Below are 23,438 nucleotides of genomic sequence, written 5' to 3' on the forward strand. Positions count from 1 at the left end.
GACAAACACTCTCTTGTTGGCTAAAGAACTTCTCTGGGCACACCAGGAGACATGGGTTAATTCATACAAAGCAGAGGGTAGCAGTGGTTCAATGGAAGCATAAATTGCCCTTGCTGTCTCAAAGGGGGATTCTTCGTCATGGTGACGAAGAATCTATTCTAAAGGTACGGGAGCTTTGGTACAATGTGCTTCCTCTTGTACAGAAAGTCCTCGTTTGATGAGAGGAATGTCTCCTAAATTACTTTCAAGTCCAGATATCCTAGTTGGAGTAGACTGTAGACTTATGAATAATGGTAAGGAGAATTATGTGTTAATTTTGTGAATTATGCATCATTTCAACAGAACACTCAGAACAGACCAGCTGTGTCTATTAAGTACTCAGCTCCATATAATCACAAACATTGATTGTCAATAACATTTAAAAAAAATCACAGCTAATTCTGCCTTAATTCAAGTCTGTCTAGTGCCGTACTCGATAACAACATAATTTATCACATGGGGTCAGAAATGGCCAAAAGGATGAATATCCTGTAGCCAAAACTCCAGATTGATGGGTGGATGGGGACTTGTTTACAGGGCATTTGTGTGTGTGTTGCATTTACATGTATGTAATTGCAGGAGATAACAGTTTAATGAAACAGTTGGAGGGAACTTACCTTGGTCAACCAAGAACCGGAGCTTCTGGATAGTTGCCAGATTACCACTAACTCTGTAAATACCATCGGCTTCCAAGCCTAGCAGAAACACACAACAAATGAAATAGATTGAATCACCCTTTAAAGCAAACCTAATAACACAAACATTTCCCCGTACTGCCTGCTAAATACACATACAGTATACTTTCACAAGACAGCACATGTAGTCAACCTAGTCTTCTTGTTTATTTTAAACTAAATATGAACATGTTTTGCAGTAGAATGGAGAACTGATATCAAGCCTGGTTTGAGGGTTTTAGTTGCGTGCCATATGGCATCGTTTCACAGTGAGATTTTGAGGACTACTTTGATTATAGAGTCGGTCTGCCACTCGGTGTTCCATCCAAGGACATGAGACAAGCCTGCCAAAGCAACTCAATAGCAGTTGACAGATTGTCATGTGCTTCATTGTCCTCATTTAAAAAAAGTGAACATTGTTATTTGGATTTTTTAGTGAGAAGGTTTTGTATAGAAACTTTTATTTTGCCATGCAATTTCTTGTGAAGAATCTATATATTCTTCACATGAAACTGCATATACTATCTATAACATAGAAGTTGACAGTTCTTAGAAGGAGAGATTTTTTTAATTACATTTAAAGTGTAAGATACCGTAAGTCTTTATCTCTTCTCCGAATTACAAAACAGAGCATTTTGTAGGTACAGTAAATTTACCTCACCCCCATATCAACAGATCATCAGCCTAAATCTAAAGTGGAGAAGAAACCAGTGCGTTCCTTGCACGGGTATCATGGTTTCCTCTGCCATCTTTTGTTGTGTGAGCCACCCTCACTAGGACTCTGGTGTCATTGCAGCCCTGGGCAGAGGTAAGGGAGATGGGGCGACACTCTCTCTGCCCTTTATATTGATTGCTCTAATGAATGTCCAGATTTGCCGGCAGTTGACAGTGTCTCGCAGTGTTCTGCTGTCACTGGTGGGGTGACTAGAGGACATGGCCAGCTTGAAAGAGTGAAGAAGACAGAGATGTTTGACTTAAAAGGGATTCTTGTAGCATCGTATTTCCGGGCTGAGTTCAGATGTCCAGATGGATTTGGGCCCACACTTTGGCCCTTTGTTTGCTTCTAAAGCAGTCAAAAGCTATTAATCTCTCCTCTCTGTGCATCAAAAGCACAACCGACGGCCCCCAAAAATGTTTTGTTTGTTTGTGCTGAAAGCTTTATTTACTTGCACACTCAAGAACGTGATGTATCGAGAAACATAACAGATCTGTAAATAATCACAGCAGTTAAAAGAAGTTCTTAATCAGTATTATTTTCTCAGCCAGTTTATCGGTTCACCGCAATTTTACCCTGAGATAACTAATAGTCCAGAATAAACGTTCAGCCAAAACCACAAACGGAACCCATTACACAAACACATAATTCAGTCTCAATTTCGGTGCGTTGTAAACAGTCTGAAGTGGACTTGGATTTGGATAGGAACCAGGAGCGAGTGATTTGGGATGCCGGAGAGCTTTCTCCTGAGGGCTCTGCCCCTTCGACTCTGCAGCTATGCGAGGGAGCCTGGGAAACTGCTGAGCAGACACGCTGGGAGGCGACGCTAAAAGTCAATGACCGAGACGCAAGTATTATAAAACAGATACGTATGACTACGGATCTCGTCAAATGAGCCCAAAAAACATCAACAGCGGAGAAGGAGAGTATAAACACAGAGAGGATGCAGAAGGCCTGACCGGGACATCGGGAGACAGAGGCACAGCAGAGGTGGTGAGCCCTGGGACAGGATGCTGAAGGGAGGAGCCCTTAAACTCCCAACACTCCCCCCCCCCCAAAAAAGCGAGAGACAAGGAAATGTATACCTCAGCTCACCATGCACTCTTCAGCTCTCAGCCATTGCAGGACTAACACACAAAGAATCTCATTTTTGGTGATAGAAATGCAATACAGTGTAGTTCATACCTCTTTTCTCGACGGCCTCCACACACAGCTTGACGAACCTTGGCACCAGCGTTTCTTCCCTCTCACAAAGCGTCAACAAGTGGCACCCAAACACTCGATCTGGAGGAGAGGGACATGTTTTTTGTCATTTTAAAAACCTCCTTTCACAGGACCAGAATCACTGAAGTAGGCAGCCAGAGAGGCAACAGTGGGAGTAATCACAGCAAACATCATCATTACAGGTACTAAGTCCCATTAACAGTAGTTTTCAGTGATTCATTACATCTGACTCACACCCTTACTTAAGTCTCAAGGTGATTTCTCCAAACTGCGTACACGTCATCACAACACAGAATAAACAAACGAACAGTTAACCACACACTTTTTTATCGCAGCATTTTTTCCCATGAACCTTGAGTCCATGGAGCGTCTCTAGTGTAATCAGATGGTGGGCGGGATCACATTCTCTACCCTTATATGGGCCTTCCCACCGCTCCATCACCCTGCTTTTGTTCATTTAACTCAAGTGTGAAATAACCTCAATCAGTCCCAACAGGCCATACATTCAGGTTCTATGCAGAGACTAACTTTAACCAGTCATACTGCAGTGGTTGCCATCCATAATAATGTCTAAAAAAAATCTACTATTAGTAAAGCACACATTGAACTGAGACCCATTTCTCACTATGCACAGAGGCTGTCATTCTCTCTCTCTCTCTCTCTCTCTCTCTCTCTCTCTCTCTCTCTCTCTCTCTCTCTCTCTCTCTCTCTCTCTCTCTCTCTCTCTCTCTCTCTCTCTCACACTCTTTCTGGATCAGTCTTTCGCTTTCATTTTCCTCTCTCTCTCACCCCTACTCTCTCTCTTCCCCTCACTCTTTCTGTCTATCTCTCTCTGTCTCTCTCATCCACGTGCTTGTGTCCTGATATCGGGCCCCTCCGCCAGAGCCGTCTGCGTGAGCCTGTGCAACATCAAAGACCTCCCTCTCTTGTTTACCCACTAGAGGGGAGGGTGCACCAAATACATACATGACTGCGAGCAAGGCACCTTTGCATACAAAGTACGCCTCTCCTAGCGCTCCACAGATAAGCGGAGAGGGGGGGCAAGAGTGGGGAGGGGGGAGAAAAGGGGGGGGGGAGGGGGGCAGAGAAATGGAGCAAAATTACTCCTCCTGAAGGAATTCAAATAACCCTCCTTTTGCATGGATTTAATTTGCATTCTGAAGAATGATAGGGGGTAGGGAGGAGAGGGATGGGGGGGGCGGGGGGGCATGCGGCTGATTTTAGGAAGCACACTCTCTGAAGTGACTTGCCCACCAGCTCTGCCAAAAGGACAGTCTGGGGGCCACCTGCCCCAGTCCTTAATCCAGAAGTATTTCATTTATTCCGTCAATAACGTCCTCTCCCTTTGATCTACCATTTGTCCCGTGGACACAACATTAAAGGCTCTCCTTGAAGCTGAGGGAAACTCCAAATACCGTTACCTTCTTCTAAGGATTGCAAATGTGCTTAAATATGCCCTTTAATGGTGTATTTTCCTTCAACCGTGAGCTCAATAAATTAGTTCCCCCCTTTGAGGAATGGATTCTGTGGTTGCTGCAATGGATTGGTGTGGTTTGTTAGAGAAAAATGCAGTGGTTTAATTTTATCAATCTCTGTTGTTCTTTGACTCCTAATATGTCAGGGGAAGAGAACAAACTATATTCATTATTACATGGTTATAATCAATTACTAAGTAAATTATCTATTATAAAATTGAAGTACTACAGATGCAGATTCTTTTTTTAAATGAGCAACTTTAAAAATAACAGTGACAAATGACAAAAAAACAGGCGATGGTAGATTAGTGTTCACAATAATGTGGTATTAATGTATAAAAACATGTATTTCTTTTTTCCCCCGAACCTTCAAATGGTGTCCAAACCTCCCTGCTTCTGTTTGTACTGACGACAACGCTCACAATTTCCATCTTTTAAGTGGAGCTCAGTGGTAGAGCATTTGCCTCCACAGCACTTGATCCCTGGTTCAAATTCCCCCCCTTGTATGTTGCTTTGGATAAAAGCATCAGTTAAGTGAATGTTATATTGAGTTATAGCTGTAAATTGAATGTAGATGTAGACCTTTGATGATGCCTTTCTCTTGCAGGGTCTTCATAGAAGGCCGCCTGGTGATGAACTTCTTCAGTCTGTTCTTCACACCGTTTTTGTCGGCACTGTCTGAGGCGCTGTAGTTGAGCTTGGGAACTAAATGGTTAAAAACAAACACAGGCAAGGAAGGACAAAGTCACATACTTGATTCAGTTGATATTTTCTGGTTTATTTAATTTGATAATAAACGTAACCACTGTGCTAATAAAGGAATCTGCCTCAACAAAGGCAGTGAAGAGTTGGTTAGATTTGGTTCTAGACATGACTGAACTCTACAGATCAAACACAGGTCATTGCAACGTATACATGTTAAGGCCAAATATGTTAATGTGGTATGAATACAGTATCTGGAGTTTAGAAGTGTTAATATATTCCTAGACATGGTGGTAGGTTGTGGTGGTTACTTGAATTTCTTTTCAAATGAGGTTTCATGAACCATAACTCACCACATAAAACAATGTTTGATAGATTATATTTATAATTTGGAGCAATACATTTTAATGTAACGCTTCATATACCTTCTATAATCTCACATTCTCATATGACTTCAATACAGGACCAGTTGAAAGCAGTTCTCTACCTGATAATTCCCTGGCCCTTCCCTTCCCCAACTCCACAGTTACTTATTCATCAGCCCTCCTTCCAGGAGCCTCCCTCATGGCTGTATATTTCTATAATTCATTCCAATTGAACTTTTACGTGTCATGAGGAATTCCCTACAGTTTTTTTGAAAGACTGGGGCAGCTTGTCATTTTGATAGAAAACGAACATTGCGGCTCCCAAATGAATCAGAACGACCTATTTAGTCTCCGGCTCAGCTTTGCTACCCAGGAAACACACGTTTCTGAGCTACGTGAACAAGAACTGGTGTTCTGTGTCCCATGTGGGTGCGCAGCCAAGAATAGGATGTGTATTAGTTAGGTTATGAGTATGCTTGCAAGGTCTGTGAGGCTTCACCAGATTCAGTACAGAGTATGTGCAGTACATAGTGTGTTGAAATACAGCAGGAGATTAGAACAATACTGTCGACCAGACTATCAGAATGCATACGTTAGGATTTATAGACTAATACCACAGCCAAAAGCTGAAGGATGCTCAACAGCTTAGATAACTGACTGTCCCCTTCATGTCTTCATGTTAACGAGAATATAGCCAGAATCAAAGGCGGAATCAAGATAACAATAAGAGACTGGATCTTGACCTCAATGTCCCTCGTCTCTAATTAGGATTTTAATATGATCACCCAACATCAATATATTCCTCTTGCAGCGCTTAAGGTGACGAGATTGATTTGAACCATTGACAGGGATTAACATAATTGCTACTTGACATATGCTGACATAATGCTAATTAGCATGTTCTTGTGTCATGGTTCTATGCCTTGGTCATAATTGAAATTAACAGTCACCACCGATTTTGGGCATATTTATAAAAACACACAAAATGCCAAAGAAAATCTGAGAAATGTGTCAAGCCGAGTTACTTATGCTGGAAATGACCACTCAAGTAAAGTGGAAATATGTTAGTTAACACGTAAGCAATCGGTCGACTTATAGTGCTAAGTTTATACACTGAGTATGTACCTAGTTCAGATCAGTGTTATACAAAAAACATTTTGAAAATACCAATTCAAAAAAACTATGAATGCATTATGTTTGATCCCTATACCTTGGAGGGAAAATGTGTAGGCCTGCAGACTACATAAAAACAGTTTCTGAATGATGAAACTGTTGCTGCATTACTCCTTGTTTTGAGCAAACTGATTAGCAACAGGAACACTGCAGAGGGAGATAAGAAATTGGTAAACTAGGTAACATTGTGGAAAACTCACGGATAGAGTGTCTATTTCCAGGTTTGCGTTCCTTGGTGCTGGAGCGGGCAGGGCCATCTCTTGGCAGAGAGCGGCTGGTTCTTGGCAGGTACTCTGAGCTGTTTGACCTCCGCAGCCCCCCCCTGCCACCGGCAGGCCCCCCAGCTTCCCCGGACTAGGAAAGAAAACAGGTTATGACCTCTGGGGAGCGAAAGGCCAAAGACTGCATAACTTTGGTGTTTTATTCAAAATATTCTCTTTACAATTCTCTGTATGCTGAGGAAGAATTTTTATGTTTGACCTGTTAAATTGTGCATAAATTATGGATTTTTTACATTGGATTTTGAACATTTACTTTGAGCTATTATGCAGTGTATGACTTACAGTAAATTCTTGAATCCTAATATTTTAGAAAGATTGTATGCTCATTGGACACCAGGAAGAGTGCATAGACTGCTACTCACCAAGCTGTCAACTCTCTGTTTTACAGCATCGTGCCATTTACAGATTGTAGGGTAACTGTCAGCCTGGAGAAGAAACTCACTTCCCAAACTGGTTGTTATCTGCAATCAGGAGAGGAAAACCAACTAAACAAATGTGTAAGTATCTATGACAAGGTTTAATCGTAATAATCACAGAATATTTAACAACATTTTGTGGTTAGTATATTTATATTTAAATATTTTACAAAACAGGTGCACACATTGCAACTTCTGGCTTTATGTTATTTAATTTCTGTACATGTTCAGGGTCTGGTAGAAGTCTTATGTCTGGTTTGCCTGTGTATGCTTGCTGTGTGACAACAAGCTCACGTTGTAAAGAGTGTATGCCAAAGAAAGAGACAAATGCAGACTGTCTCCTCAGAGGGGAAAACACAATTAGTGTGATACTTGTCATATTAATATTGGTCCTGCTCTGCAGCTCTCCAATGGTGCAGTAACAGAGTTTGGCGCCGTCAAATGAAATAACTGTGCTGTTGGTGAAAGTCTTTCAGAAACCATGGCATCAAGGTCAGCACTGTCAAGTGCGATTGAAATTACACAGACAAAATAACACGTTTGTAAGTAAAATGGCAAACATATCAGCAATGTAACAAAAATAGTGTTCGATATGGCAAACTCCAATATAGCAAACCTTAACCTCCTTCATAAGATCTTCCCTTGTTTTAGCTGTTGTATGCTGCCTGTTTTGTCAAGTCTCCACTGAAATAGAGTTTATATCTCAATGGATTACATATATTACAAAATGAAATAAAATCGGTGTGTTTGGTCCTTCAGTCTTTGTCAAAACTATATTTTCTGCATGACGTATGAAGGTTTGGGACCTTCAGTACAGTAACCTTTTCCATTTTTATTCCTACATCTTCTTAATCTGGCACGAAAAGCCTGACCACGGTTGTAATTATTTTTGTCACCCAAAACCTTTTAACAAATTCTGAGAAGGAAATTTCATATTTTATCAGCCACGGTGCTCTCAAAGTCATCCGTAGCCTCGGGGAATCACTACCCACATCTTCCTGTCTCGATATTCCACCCGAGAGACCGGGCGACCCTACGTGGACCTTCAAAGTTTCGGACTGTTTGGAGCTGACTTTTCCAGACTTCATTACAAACCGTCAGGAGCGGTTAGGCAGCATCCTTTTGTGATGCCAGATATAAAAAATGGGGAATGGTTACGGGCGCGATCCTTGTCAGAGTGTGTTTGCGGCCGCTCTCTTCTTGAGTTACAAGCATCTGAACAAGCATGTTTGCTCTGGAACATTGTTTTTCCTGGAGGCAGCCCCGGGATGTGCCAGTAATAGGGTTTGCTTTCGTGCTGCATTGCGGGGGACAGGTTATAAAGAGACTGGTGCACGCGCTCAGTACAAATACACAAACCCACGGCTGTGTGGATGTTCACTCCCTCAAACACTTTGATATTTGTACCACACATGGGGTAATTATATCTGACATGAAGACAGATCATGAGGGGTACCTTGCATGTAGACCCTAGGCGTAATAACTGCAAGAAAAACCAAACAAGCATACAGGTCCTTATCTGTTGTTGCTTGTTTCACTCATTCTCTCTGTGTCTAACAAGACCATAATGGACTTGGATAGGTTGTTTCGTAACGTCAGTTAGATGTCTTAGCATAAATTTTGCATTAGCTCCAGTCTGTTCCTCTCATGAATGTTACATGGTGGACACAGTGAGCTCCTTCTCTCATCCCAATGGAGACGGCACTACCTTCAGATGGGATAAGCGTATGCATGTTTCATCCTTTCATTCCTGGCTCTCTGCCTTTCAGAGTTATGGCATCTCTTTTCAGGGGCTGTGTATCATTCATAGGTAGAATAGGAAAACTTAAGAGTTTCTGCTTATCAAGAAGATTTGAAGTGACCTGGTACAAAACGAAATCCCCAGTGAGTTGAAAATGTGCACAGAATACAGTAAATAGGAAATGTTCTGTAGCCTAAACCAAAATAAATGACTTTTTAGTTTCCTGAAAGTTGTTATCTTCAAATCCGATGGCTCAAATCATAGTGGATACAGTGAAATCCTACTCCTATCGAATTGTATGAAAGTGGTATTTAACATGCATTCTGGGCAACAGCCATTTGGAAATACATCCTGAACATTTGATCTTTTTTCTCTTCCGCTGTCATCTTGAAAACAGAAGTCTTCCATTGAAATGTCTGGCTTATACCAAAGTCTATCTGACTTCCTGATAAGGACGAGAGCGTCTCTCTGAAGTTTAATCAAAAAAGGGAGGGCAAACTGCTTAAAAATATATCAAACATCTTTTTTAGGCACTGTGCGGTCAAAGATGCATTAAAGATTATCAAAAGACGACAGTGAAGACATGACAGCGCCCTCTCTGACTCTATTCATTCTGTTAATGAAAAAAGGAGATAAGCTTCTTCAAATAAATACAGCCATATCAAGCCCTATGTCTTCATGTGAGCTATCCTAATCTCAACCAGCACAAAGGTACAGTGTGTGTTCCTCCGCCCCTCACGTCAGGCTGGTGTAGTTGGTTGGGTGGCGAACCCGCTGTAATACGCCTTGATGTTAATCCTGACGTGTGGCAGGCCTCTCGAACCGAAGTTTGTGATTTTAATTAGCATGGTCATTTCATTCTCAGGCAAATGTTTGCTTGGGATGCTAATGTGAATGAAAGCAAATAGATCCCCTGCAGGCCTCTCGAGCCGCCAGACCAAATAGAGGAGAGCCGAGCTCAGGGAAGCTAATCAAACACTGACGTCAAGATATCTACAGTCAAACAAAACTGATACAGGGAAATGTACAGTCACTGATATTGAATTAGCTATGGCAAATATGATTGGAGATAGGTAGTATACATTTGGAATAACAGTGATCATCCTTACAAACAGATTGAGAGTCTAGAAAAACCTGAGGACTTGAAGAGTGTAAGGTAAAAGGTTATCAAATTAGAGAAAATTATGAAAGGCCAAGACACCAGTGGTCCAAACAGAGTGAGACTTTAAGACCATATAAAGGCTGTATAGTTTATATTCATAAAATAACTTTCTACACTGCCATTATATAACAAAACTAGTTTCTGTGTATCTTTCAGAAGTGAAAGGAAGTTACAGTAACCAGTGCAAAGTACTGTTTTGCATTTAGAAATGAAAAAGAATACGTAATAAATCACTTTTTTTCATCACATTTCTTAATAAAGAGGACGTTGAATGTCTGGGTCTTATTTTGACTGGAGCCATTAATATTTAAATATGCACAGCGGTGCAGAGAGAAGAGTGCCATTTGTGCCTTTACATTTGCATTTGGCTCTTAAATTAAACATTAATTATGGTTCTTCATAAAGGAACAATGCAACTTTGAAGCATTCTACTTTGCCAAGTTAATTATTTCCAATTTGCAACAAAATATCTGTGAATGTGTCAAACAGCGATGAAACAGCTCACATAGATAAAAGTTCTTGGAATCAAAGTGGAAATAGTCAGAGTATAAACAGAATCTAAGCGCTTGTGTTTCGTCTCCTCTGACCTGAGTGGAATGCTAATGTTCAAGACTACAGTCTGAACATGTGATTGCGATATCCACATTTGACTTTGTTTATACAAATTGTGAAAAGCACACCGTTACCCACAACTCCCTTTTCTTGCAGTCTCCTTGCTTAACTGAATGGAAATTAATCTGAATTTGTTTTCCGATGCGTCACATACTTCGTTGAAGGTAACAGAACAGGCTGAATGCAGCTCCATGCATGTTTGGCCTGAGTTAAGTCCCTTGGTTTTACTGAAAAACTTCATTTCAAAGTTGTAATCTCCAAGGCAATCTGCTGCTGGAGGTTTAAACCCTTTCTGCCGTTTTGGCGATTAACACACTGCGCTTTCACTGTCTTTCTGAAGAACCAAATTAATGCCCATCTCAATGTAAGCTGCTTTGAAGAGTAAGGGCCACACCACAAATACCTTTTCTCTGGTTTGTGGTTCAAGCAGGCAGTACACTTCCAGAGACTCTCTTTAGTTCCATGAATATTAGAAGGTACCTTTCGCTGAAACACAAATGCCATCAACTGAATGTTGATCCAACACAAGATCAACAATGTGTAGTGTTTCCATACTCCCCTCCACTCTTAACACAATGTTGGAATGCTGTGTGATCAGATAAAGAGCTTTGTTTAACAGTGTGATGTCCGGCTGTGTGCTACAGTAATGCTGTTGATGTGATTGGAGGGGGGGCTCACATATCAGCTAGTGCATGACTAGGTGATGTTTTGTGTTCATCTAGGACGTCTGCCAGCAGACTCCCGACGTGTTGCCATAAAGTATCTGCGCTGAAGAGGGAAAAATACCAGTAGAGGAAACCATTTTTTAAGACTTTCATGGCTAGAGGGAGGAAAAAGGTGTTCCTCCAGCTTCTGAAAAATCCCAACATCCAACTGTCTCATGACAAGCACAACATCACACCAATGTTCTTCAGTTTTCTGTCCTGCCTTCCACCAACTCCAACCTTATCTGAAGCCCTTAGCTTCAGCAAGCCTGCAGGGTCAGTCAGACTGGCTCCTTGTCATCAAGTCACAGTGTAACATGTCAGCTTGAGCTAGTCCCCGTGAGGTGAGCACCGCACGCCCGTTAGGATCACGCTGTTAAGATCCTGAACTCCCCCAGTTTCGTCACCGTGGAGACGTGCATTGCTACAATATGGTAGACGTCTCTGTGGCGTGGTGTGTGGGCACCGTGCTGTCAGCCTCTGTCTCCCTCTCAGGAGGGGACAGGACAGACAGGAAGGAGAGCAGGGAGAGAGGCGAGGCAACAGATCAACCAAGTACAGCTGTCATACGTATCAATTATGTAGATATAACTTACAATAACTCATCATTGGTGTAAATCACAGCACAAATGAGTGTCGAGGCATTAACTGTACTAGTCTTTTTGACGTCTTTATCATAAATCTTGACAAGTCAAACATTGTGTGTGTGTTTGTATGGGGGGGGGGGGGGGGGGCACCTTTATCTGTGTGTGAAGTGGTCTCTATTTTGGGCCAGAGCCAGTCCTATTCACAACTGTAATCAGGGTTGGTCATCAGGAAGCAATCAAGAACCGTGAGCTTAAGACGGATAGCATTAAAGTACTCAGGTCAGCGGCTTTGGACGATTACATCCTGTGATCAGCGCGCCAGAGGGCAGTTCTCACAGGACACGGTAGCCACAGCACCGCACACTGCTAAACCTGCCCCAGGGTACCCACAGTGGTTTGCATACATTATATTCTAATTACGGATTAATGACTTCTAATATCTGTTGTTATTATCTGACTGAGTACTGTATCAGGGGAAGGAGATACCCCAGATATGGGGTCTTGACCAATTTCATGTTATTTAGAGACATTTGGTGCGTTTGTCTGTCAGATAAGTTAGGTTTATGGTAAATCTATTTCATTTTACTGAGCTGAAGAGTATTTTAACAATGATGTTACCCTCAAGGCCTGGTCTTATCCAAACCATCTTGCCAGCGTAATTCACCTTTAACTGTGACTGGAATGGGAGGTGGTGTTACGGGTCTTTGTAGGAGCTGAAACTTTCTTACGACCAGTCCAGACTTTCAGTACTGGTGGCAGGTTAATGTTTCCTCTCTGCAGTGGACTCATTATTTTCTAGCCCGGGGCGCAATTTCATCATCTTTGGCTGTTTTCTGTCGTTTAGTTTGTTGTTTTGGAGTCTGTTTTCCGGATTATAACAGCAAGAACGATGTTTGTCAGAACAGAGAGGGTACCGGGAGCTCACAGTGTGCGTCGCCTGAAACTCAAAAGAATCAATTAGTGATGAGAGAGGAATGCAAGTCTTTGTGGTAGAGGCCAGTTGATAAAACCAGACGCCTCTGACATCACATTAAAGTTGTCTCTCTTTCTTCTGGGGAGAGGCCGCTATTCTGACTTTTCTCCTCCTTTTGTTATTTGCTTTTAACTCTCTCAAGACAGACACACACTTACATATTCAGAAATACATGAAAAATGCATGACCACTTATTCAAAGTTGGTCCCCTTTGATTCCTTGAGCAATGTCAAAAATATTTCTAGTTTTATTAGCCTCAAGGGAACCTTTTTGAGCCGTTGGTGATTCAAAAACTTTCAACATAATCAATGCTGATAACGTAGTTATAGAAAAACAAATAATGAATTGAAAGTATCATCAATAGATTCTACTCATATATTCTGTTACTACTCTGTGACACTTGAAGACCTCTGCCATAACATTACATTTTACATTTACATTTAGTCATTTAGCAGACGCTCTTATCCAGAGAGACTTACAGTAAGTACAGGGACATTCTCTCCGAGGCAAGTAGGGTGAAGTGCCTTGCCCAAGGACACAACGTCATTTTGCACGGCCGGGAATCGAACTGGCAACCTTCAGATTACTAGCCCAATTCCCTCACCGCTCAGCCACCTGACTCCCTGACGATAACATGTCTTCTGGTTCCATGTTATTTTACTTCCCATTCTTTCTTTGTAAAATACTTTTGTTCGTATCTTTTCATAAATTCAGACTAGATAGCAGTGCGAGTGCCACAGAATGTTTGCATTGTGCTGTTTAAAAATAAACGTATGAGAACCAACTCTCACTGCGGTTGTGTTCACAGACAGTACTTCCTGTGGGTCCTCTTGTTGTGCTGAACTTGACACGATCACAGCAGAGGCAGCAGTGGCTCTCTCACCACCACCTCCACTAACAACCTTCCACATTTCCATTTGATTTATTTAGTAAACGCTTGTATCCAAGGAGACAAATCGTGCATAGAAAGTACAGCAGATAATCATGTACCAGAAGTGCACAGAACGTTTTTTCAACCTTGTAGCCTCACAGCTCTTGTTTCTAGCCCTGTCCATGGCTGCATTCTTTCTGTGAACATGGAACAAAATCTTAATGTCCCTCAGGTGTCTAAGGAATTGAAGTTCAAAAGAGCAGAGCACCCTCTCGGCGAGCCAGGAAGGTCTCTGGTTCTCTCTGTCAGCTGTTTGCTGTCACAGATAGGCAGGATAAAGCGCTCACAACACGAAACATGTTCTGTTTTCAGAATCTCATATGAAGAGGACTGTGACAGTTGTTTCCTCAGTGGAGAGTGTGGAGTTACCTTGTGGGATAACAACAGGCTCTCCAAGGCTCTCCCTGTGAGGCTCACTGTGTAGAACAATAGGTAGGCGATACGCAGGGATTATGATATTGGTGAGTCAAAGGAACTGGCACATAGTGAAGTGTCAAGTGAAAAGGACTGTCACAGCTGAGTAAATACTGTCTGTGATGACAATGGCCTTAGCAGCACTCTACTTCCATCTCCATCCCCTTTCCCCTGCATGTGGAACTTGGAGGACCTGTGACACTTCCCCACAATGAGGAAAGGTGAACAAATAAACCGGGCTGATGAATAACACGACGACTACACCACCTACCTCATAGCTAGTTTCAACTATGGTTTTTTAAACACTTTTAGCTCGTCTCTCAGCTGCCCTCAGGCAGATCCTACAGTAAGTATGCTAATCCCTGCAGAGAGGACCTTCAGAAATTGATTGAAGCTCTCCCTCAGTTCACTGCATATTCACTAACTTTTAACTTTCAGATAAGGAAAGAGTATATATATATATATATATATACTTATTTTTTTTCTTCCTTTCATAGGGATATTCCTTCAAGGGGTTGAGTTTCAGCTCCCCTCTATCCCTGTCAGCCATGACTTCCTGGAGGAAGAGCAGGACTTCCTCTGAGGGGCACCAGCTCTGCCCATCTGTGAAGTGACTACTGGGGAAAACAGCTGGTCTTAGAAGAGCAAAGAGGTCTTAGAAAGTGGACACTGACTGATAGGCACAACACGGCTCAGGGTCATGACCACCCCAGCTTTGGCCAGGCTGTGTGTTGACGACAGCACTGTCCAATAAGGACGCAGACTTACTGGAATGTGAAAAGGGAGATAGAGAGAGTGAGCAGGGCAGAAGTACTAGGGTTTTGAAACCAACTTTAAATTGCTCCACAAATTAGTCAAACGGTAAAATTAATAGTCTTCTCGTATCATCATTTGCAATCCTGCCAAACTTGTCAACTTTGTAAATCGGCCTTTGGCATGCGTGGTTCAAAAGAGCACTTATGTTGTCATGGCGCTCCACGCAGCTGAACAACACAAACCTCGGCAGTGAAAGCATGAGAAGTGGCAACATAAAAAAAAGGATGCAAATTAAAATTATTATTTTAATCACATCTATCCATCTGACGTATCTCTGCGAGGTATTGCTTATATGATAAGTCACACTCTGGGATCGTGCCAAATTAACAGTAACTCTCGTTGCTAATTTTAACTATAATCCTAGTGTTGATTGACAATGTTGTCAGACCTCAGAATAGTTTTGCGTCGGCATTACAAGCACTTTTCTGTCCATGGCACTTGGATTATTTAAGATTATTCTGTAATTCCCATTTTAATCTTCCCTGCATTAAGATTTCAGGGCTGAAACGTTGTGCAGAAGAGTAGCGCACAGCAGCAATGAAGTGTCTTAAGCGTTTGATGAGATCTGAAAATCTGCTCTCATCCGCTCCCCTTTTCACCCGGTTATCTCAGAGTTCCTCCCATGAATACTTGCAATGCCAATGAATTGATCAGCAGTTTGCTTTCCTGTCTTAAGCCGTTATCAGAAGATAATCTTCAAAAGGCAATAAGAAATAGAAATATGGACATTAAAAATCCTAAAGCTGCAAACTGAGGTCTTGGGATCTGAGGAGTGATGAGAAGATGGCCCAAAACCACCTTCAAATGTAATCAAATTCTTTGCATGAAATAAATACTTATCTGAGAACAAGTGGCTAACTCTCAAAAAGTCGGAAGATTTAAAAAAAATAATATCCTACATTCAGTGAACTTTATAATCTGAAGAAATCAACAGTGAACAAATTAATTTGACAGAACATCCTGAGCAGCCTTGTGGTAAACCAGATATGAGTCTCAAAATGAATTATTTTTCCTGTTCATTCACATATAACCTAGATATTTGTATCCTACCTGAATCACATTCTTCCTGCTAGATTTCTCTGTGGTCCAGTCTATGACAGCCCCACACAGGTCAACTCCTTCAGGCTTGTTTCCAGGTTTCTACAGGAAAGGAATGAGAGGGGAGAGAGAGTTTACAGGCCTGCACTACACTCTCACCTCTGAGAGGGACAAATCCTGTCAAATTAGATATTTTTTTAATTAAATAAATAATAAGTATATTTTTGGCCGGTTTCTAAATTCATGGTATTATTTCTGAATAATCAAAAAACAAACAAATCAAATAAACGGGTTAATGTTAAAGACAAAATAATAGAAATATCAACAATCAGACCAGACCAATGAACTTCCTCTTTGGTCTAATTGCTACTGGCAAAGTTTTTAGTATCTGCGCAATAAAATGACAATGAGTTTGCATTAGTTATATTTTCAATATTCCATTCCTGCCCTTGTGCAATTAAAGTTGCTGTGTGTAACCATAGTAAAACCAGAATGCCTTTGTTTTCAGGCATAGAAAATTGTGATTTGGAGAAATGCAGCTTTTCAAGCAAGAACTAATCAAGGTAAAAGGCATGCTAACCCATTTAGATATTATTGCTTTCACTGTGGTATCAACAAATTCAAACAATGAGAAAAACGTTATGATGCAGAAGAAAATTAAGATTATGTTACCATTTTGTTGAAGGATCTACTAAAAGAAGAAATGAAATTGCCTTATGAAACATAAATGTTTGCATGACCCCAATTGTATGTGCCAGACTCCATCCTGGAGGGAACCTACTGTTGCTACCTTGATGACCAGCTTGTGCCACAATGATGAAAGAATATTCTGGTAATGTAACATGCTGCATTGTCTCCTCTCCAATAAAAGTATTTGTAGTCATCTCACTGTCTCAGTGTCTCTGACACTGTAAAATCTGAAGTACCATTGTCAGCACTCAACAGACACATCAAAACACAGGAAGCCGTTTATCACAAGCTGAAATGAACATAAAGTAAATGATTAGGCAGTTCATCTACAGCCCTCAGGGTACTGTGAGTAGCCGCTATCTGAGGGTCACCGGTCCCACACTGCACACTTCCAGAGTTTATGTTTATGCAGGAATGGCTGGATATTTGTGTCTGTAACCCAGACCTCCAACTGGCTCTTTCCAATAATGAACTATTGGAGGGGGGGGCACCGACAGACCTTGCTCTGGTGGGCCTCAGTAAGGGAGAGGGCTTTGATTAAGTCCTCGGAGCTTCATTAAAAAGCATGGCAAGCTCATTTTAGAGACACCCCTCTCCTCCGTGTCGGCAGTCTGTGTCTCTCCCTCTCTCTTTCCATCTCTCTCACCCTCTCTTTCTCTTCCTCTCTCTTTCTCTTTAGCTCTCTCTCTCTCTGCATGTCAGAGGCACATCAGGGTAGGGTGGATTAAAGTCATATAGCACACACACTCATACACACACACATACACAAAAATTCATATGCATACAAACATGCATGTATACGCTCACACATGCACACACAAACACACTCACACACAAGCACACACACACCAGGGTCCGCGCCACGAGAGGGTAAACAGTTCTTCCTTGCCTTTTGATGGGGTGAGCTACAGTCCTTGGGATCAAAGCCAAAGTTAATTTGCCAGTTTGAAAAATGTGAAAATGAAAAGAAAATGGTTCATTTCTGACATCAAATTAAAATGCACATAGTGTGTGTTCACTCAACATTTGCACTCTTAATACTAATAGGCAAGTCTTCTGAAGGTTGATTTGAAGCCATAATTGAACACTGGCCCTCTCTTATACAGCCGGTTATTGTGGTCAACCCTATTCATTGATGTCACTTTTGACACTTGTATTTGATTCTTGTGTGTATGGGTGTGTGTATATAATTACCAAATTGGTTAAAGCCTCTTGCTTGCTCTCTTTGTAGAGCAGCAGTTGCTCTGAGTCCAACACCACCCAGACAGTGGTCCAGTTCTTCCTCAGTTTCTTCCCCCCTTCAGATATTTTAGCTTTGTTCAAATATTCACCCTTCAAAAGCCCCTAAAATACACACCAAACAGAAGCAGGTTACGCATAACAGATAGAAACAGAAAGCAAAGACACACAAATATGCCATAAGTATAACAGTGTACACCGTAGACCAACAAATATTTAAATAGTAAAGAAAACAAAAAAAACTTATTTTTTAATAATAATTCAAATAAAACAACTTTATAATGATAGTTCCAGAGCTTAGCTTAGCCCCAGGGTTGTCCTCTGAGAAATAGATCTGTTTCATATCGCTCTTAGTGGGCCATAGGCGGACTTACAGGGTTGTCCAGGGCTTCACTGATGCCCAGGCCGTGCTGCGACTGGTTCCTGCGATGACGAGAAATCTACAGACCAGAAGAGAGGATCTTCTATAGAGGATGTCTATCTTTCGATCTCTCTGTCTATCTATCAAGATCATCTATCTACTGTATCCATATCTATATAAATGTTTTTTTACTAAATTAAATGAAAATGGCAGTGCACAGTCATTAAGGATACAGATTAAGATTGAGATAGAATTTATGTTGCCCACCTGGTGTAAACTGTAAACATTCTACAATTGATTCATATAATTATGTCTGATTATATGTGTATGTAGCACTGTGTATTTGGTGAATGGGACTAAGTAGCATACATAGTTAATGAATGTGATGTGCTTATAATACACTACAGATTTATCAACACATGCCCGTACTATACGTAAGACCGTTTTGTTAAAGCACTGTAGTTAATGATACGCGACTGCTCTGTGAGAGGCACCTCAACAATGCTATGCTAATCACCAACAGATAACTGACATCCATACCACAACAAAGCAAACACACAGTCTACAAAACTAATACTGCAACAACAAAATAATAATTGCTCGATGTAATCGTGTCATCCTTGACTTCTTCCTCACCCAAAACTAGGCTGTTTAAAATATACTGAGCTTGTGATGACTCTTGCTGTTGTGGTAGCACATTATAATACTATAGACATACAGAATGGAGGTTATAGTTACAATGGGATTTAATATTCATCGATTTCCTTACAAAATAAACTATGAAACTGAGGCTGACTGCTTGGTATAAACACTTGGTGTGAAGTCTGTTTGGCACAGTGCTGACCTGCCCTCTACTGTTCAAATGTGTTTCTACGGTTAAAGCATCCAAACGGTATCTTAAATTACCTCCAAATCCTCCAACATGTTTTAGGGTTATTCCTGCTGTAATTGGCTCCTATTGTAGACTGCTATTGATGCCAATAATTGGATGTCGAAGGTCACTGTCCAAGCGGGATATACTTTTCTTTTCTATGATTTTGATTTTTAAAAAGATAGGTGGGATTGTGTAACCAGAAGTCCCATCTTGTCTTCAGCACAGTGCACAGTACACAAGAAGCATACTAAATGTCCTTCATAAATTAACCTTTGATTTATTTTACTGCAACAAAATGACAACTATGACCATAACCATAAACAACAGACTACACTGGGATGAAAGACTGATGCAATGTTACAGCAACCCCACACAATGCTCTGGGCTGTTTTAATGACCATGTTTATAGTCTGCAACAACCGGTTAATTATACCGAGTAGCCTTTCGCCTCTCTGCCCCCTGGAAAAACGGTATTATTGTAGTACAGTGTCTCACAAACAAGTGTCATCTGCATAATTAGCAAACAAGAGAGCTACAAAACATTGAGTCTGCACTTCTGGCTATGATAATCTCACAAATTCAGTTTGCTGTCGTTCATTCCATACTGGTGTAGGTAGATGTGACGGTGGAGCCACTGGTTAGAAAAAGGTGCTCAAACTTCTGGTCACCTACAGTGATTGCTTTGTCAATAAAATGTACTATATTTGGATGCCCCTACTGCTGTTTCACCCGTGACCTCAGTCCTTATTAAAAGATTAATGCAGGGGTCATTTCCTGTTCATTGTAAACTGATCCGTAGCTACATCATTCCAAATATGCTGCGACAGATTGCTCATTTTAGTAATAGCATCAGATGTTTGATCTCCTCACCCCTAGTTTTCCCACAGGGTCCTGTCCAGTGTAAAAAATAGATAATCTGAGTCAAGATGAGGACGATTACCTAGCACTCTACAACGCTACACCAAAAATACAGTCATGATAACTGGACTTTGAGTAAACACAGCGAATCACAGAATGGCCACCAGTTCATACCAGTTTGAGATACTAGTTCATACCAGTTTGAAATTAGTCTTTCAGCATTGTCAGTCTGAGGCTCATTCAGCACTGATAGTCTATTATAGCTACTTTGATATGGGTTAGGGTTAACCCTAACCTCCAGGACTTTCTAAATAAAACATACTGGAGCTCCACAAAACATTGTCTACCCAGGCTTCTGTCGTTTGAAGAGTCAAAAGTAAAAGTTAAACAAAGCTGGCAGTGGTACAGGTTAAAAATAACATACATGATATCAGTCATTAAGCATGTTGATTCTGTGGGGCAAATGTTCAACAAGACAAACTTGGGTTGATGAATCAGACTTGGGGCTTCTTGTACTCACAGGCTTCAGTGGGGATTCAGGCTCGGTCAGGACCATGGACTTGGTCTGGCTGAGGCGCTCCCCTGGGGTCTGGGAGGCCTTGATGCGCATCTGCACTGTACCCTGGGCCGCGCCGGTCAGCTGGCTGGGGTGGATCAAAGGAGGCTGCGTCCCGGGGCCTGTTATGCTGGTGATTCTGTGGACATACGAATCAAGAGGAGTTGCACGTGTGTTCTGAGAAGAGATGTTTATATTAGCTTCATTTTTACGGGGGAGGGGGGGGGGGGTTGACAGATGACAGACATGGGAGAAATGACCTACTTAATAAACCCAGTCTTAACTCTCACTGCGGGTTAGAGCCACGGTGACCGTGAAATGTAACTGTGAAATGTTAGATGTCAAATTCGAACTTGTCCTCTTAAGAGGGATTTACTATATCTCTTCTATGAAGACCTACTCAGTACTTCTTTGTTTTTCAGTCCCTTACAGGGAAAAGGGCACAGGCTATGAAAAATCTGTCTCTAAACTGGTGACTTCCTGGGCCTGGTTGCTTCATAAAAACATTGCAACATTTCTCTCTTCCTGCTGTGAGTGTGTGCCAACTAAAAGAAAAAAAAAATGGGGGTCTGATGTTAAAGCCCTGTTATCTTCTGTACTTCTGTTGAACACCAACAGCGACTGACCAGATACACACACTAAAAACCTCAGTTTGGGTATCATCCTACTACAGACAGACACATAGCAACAATGTACTTAATACAAGTAGCCATTTCAAAACTATCAACAACGTTGTCTATGAATGATTACCTAATAAAAAGCAAAGTACTGCATACGTTTGTCTTTGTGCTGTGCTAGCCAAAACGAACAAGATTTGTGTCACAGGAAGTAAATCTAGACACTCCATCTCACAAGTATCTGGAACTGATGCCATGGGCCCCCAAATTCTCCAGGTTTGTGATCACATAAATATAACACAACCCTCTTTGTAACACAAAACATCACATCTCCCCTATGACTTTAAAATCATGTATATCATGTCACAGACTAAGAGGAGGGAGGATCTGCAAACTTTCATTAAAACACTGTCTCCATCCTAGACTGATTTTCCTGTCATTTCACATGACATTTGGTAGGACTGAAAAACTGGTAGGATGGTGGTAGTGAACCTTAACCAAAACCAGAACAGATTATACACATCCCTACAATGTGGCAGCTGTGCTTCCCAGACACATCCAGGATGTAGGGGCCTAAGTCACTGACACCAATCCTCGTGACTGAGATTCTACCAAACCTCACAAATATTCTGTTTAAATAAACACCAAATAAAAGGATTTCAGCGGCTTCTTACCTCGTCCCCGCCATTTCTCAACGTGCCACCGATCACAATGAGAGAGATGAAGAGTGCAAGTCTTTAATTTAGAGGAAGTAAGTCTCGTCACGTGGCACCGTCAAACTAACAAGCTTCTGCAGCCTAACCGTTGATGCCAGTGTCTATTATTGAGTTGTACGCTGCCACTTCCTGATACCACAGACATCATGGGAGAGAAACAACTGCAGCACCTTTTGAAAAAAAAAGTATAAACACCTTTAACATCTTTACAATAACACAGAAGGTGAGAGAAGCCACTTTCACAATCAATGAACATGTTAAATGTAGGTTCATAAATCAGTCAACTTGATATGTGCATGTAAATCCTGTCTGCAGAGACTGAGTCTGCAATACTCTTGTGGTTTTCCGCTTTTCTCATCAGAGCATTTTTAGAAACAGCTTGTGTCAGAACACCCGTGCCGTTTCCAGTAGTGTGACACACAGAACAGCACTATGTGCTAGGAGATGGGTGACTTAATTTTAGGGGAACACTATTTTTGCTAAGGGATTTCACACCCTCAAAGCAATGTCTGGAGCATTTATTTTGTGGCAATTCTTGTTTGTGATTGGACCACAGCTGTACCTTGAAGTACTGGTTAGCAAATTAAAGGAAAGCTAATTACTTAATAAGCACAAGGCCTAGTACACAGATAAAGTGTACTTAAAATTCAGGGATGTGGCCTGTATTCAAAACATACTGAAGGAGGAAACATCATGGGTTTGGCTGTACCATTGAGGGGTTTCCTGTGAAACGCTGGTTCTCATTGGCAGTAGATAATCTACCAATATTCTACTGAACAAGAGCCTGTAATTAAAGGTGGTGTAGGCATTGTTGTTGAGAAGCACTTATTGTCATATTTGCAAACTTGATAGCAACCAATACATCTATAGGTTTGACGGTAATGTGAAATCAATCTGTGGGCGTTGCAGGACTGTATATAAACACCACAAATCATTAAGACCGTTCCGAGACTAATGATTGGACAGACTACCTGTCTGTCTTCCTACCTACCTTGCACTCAATTCTCCTTATTGTCATTTTTCAACCAGGCTAACATGCTAGCTTGAAAGTAGTGAGTACTAACGTTAGCCATGTCCATTATGATAATGTTGTGTGTGTTCTTACATGTGAATGCGACATGGGGTAATTCGTCAAAGAAAACGATGCTGCTCTCTCAAAAGCTCTCTCACTCTCTCGTGGATTAAAGGCAGGGTAGGAGAGTTGCACGAAGCTAGCTATTTTAGCTTCTTTTTGACACCATTCAAAAGCAAATATCCCACCTCCTCCCTTCAAAGCCACTCCCACAAAACTACAGTAACGAGCATTGAGTGGAGGGACAGAGTGCGCGCAGGTAGACAGACAGACCGGTAGCCTGTTCAATCAATAGTCAGGGTACCCCTTAATAATTGGTCGTGTTTATTACAGTATTGCAATGCCCACAGATGTTGGAATGATTCATATTAACATCAAACCTTAGATTTATTGTCGTCAGTTTACATTTACAT

The 23,438-nt window shown here is 41.4% G+C and overlaps 1 protein-coding gene across 3 annotated transcripts in view; it reads right to left on the minus strand.

The window, feature by feature from the left end:
- arhgap15 (Rho GTPase activating protein 15) overlaps positions 1-23,183 on the minus strand; it is a 40,387-nt gene extending 17,204 nt beyond the window's left edge. The window contains exons 1-10 of one of the 3 annotated variants that reach the window (XM_062457254.1): positions 23,059-23,183; positions 20,585-20,759; positions 18,346-18,411; positions 17,927-18,076; positions 16,055-16,144; positions 7,011-7,109; positions 6,568-6,721; positions 4,710-4,832; positions 2,614-2,712; positions 657-734 (exon numbers count right to left, since the gene is read on the minus strand). In XM_062457254.1, coding sequence (XP_062313238.1) covers positions 657-734; positions 2,614-2,712; positions 4,710-4,832; positions 6,568-6,721; positions 7,011-7,109; positions 16,055-16,144; positions 17,927-18,076; positions 18,346-18,411; positions 20,585-20,674 — 949 coding nt within the window. In that variant the 5' untranslated portion in view covers positions 20,675-20,759; positions 23,059-23,183. Of the gene's footprint in view, positions 1-656; positions 735-2,613; positions 2,713-4,709; positions 4,833-6,567; positions 6,722-7,010; positions 7,110-16,054; positions 16,145-17,926; positions 18,077-18,345; positions 18,412-20,584; positions 20,760-21,911; positions 22,041-23,058 lie in introns of those variants that run through there. The other 2 variants (XM_062457252.1, XM_062457253.1) reach the window with 2 other exon arrangements.
- Positions 23,184-23,438: the final 255 nt, after the last annotated feature.

The sequence above is a fragment of the Osmerus eperlanus genome, chromosome 3 (assembly GCF_963692335.1).
Source record: "Osmerus eperlanus chromosome 3, fOsmEpe2.1, whole genome shotgun sequence".
NCBI lineage: Eukaryota > Metazoa > Chordata > Actinopteri > Osmeriformes > Osmeridae > Osmerus > Osmerus eperlanus.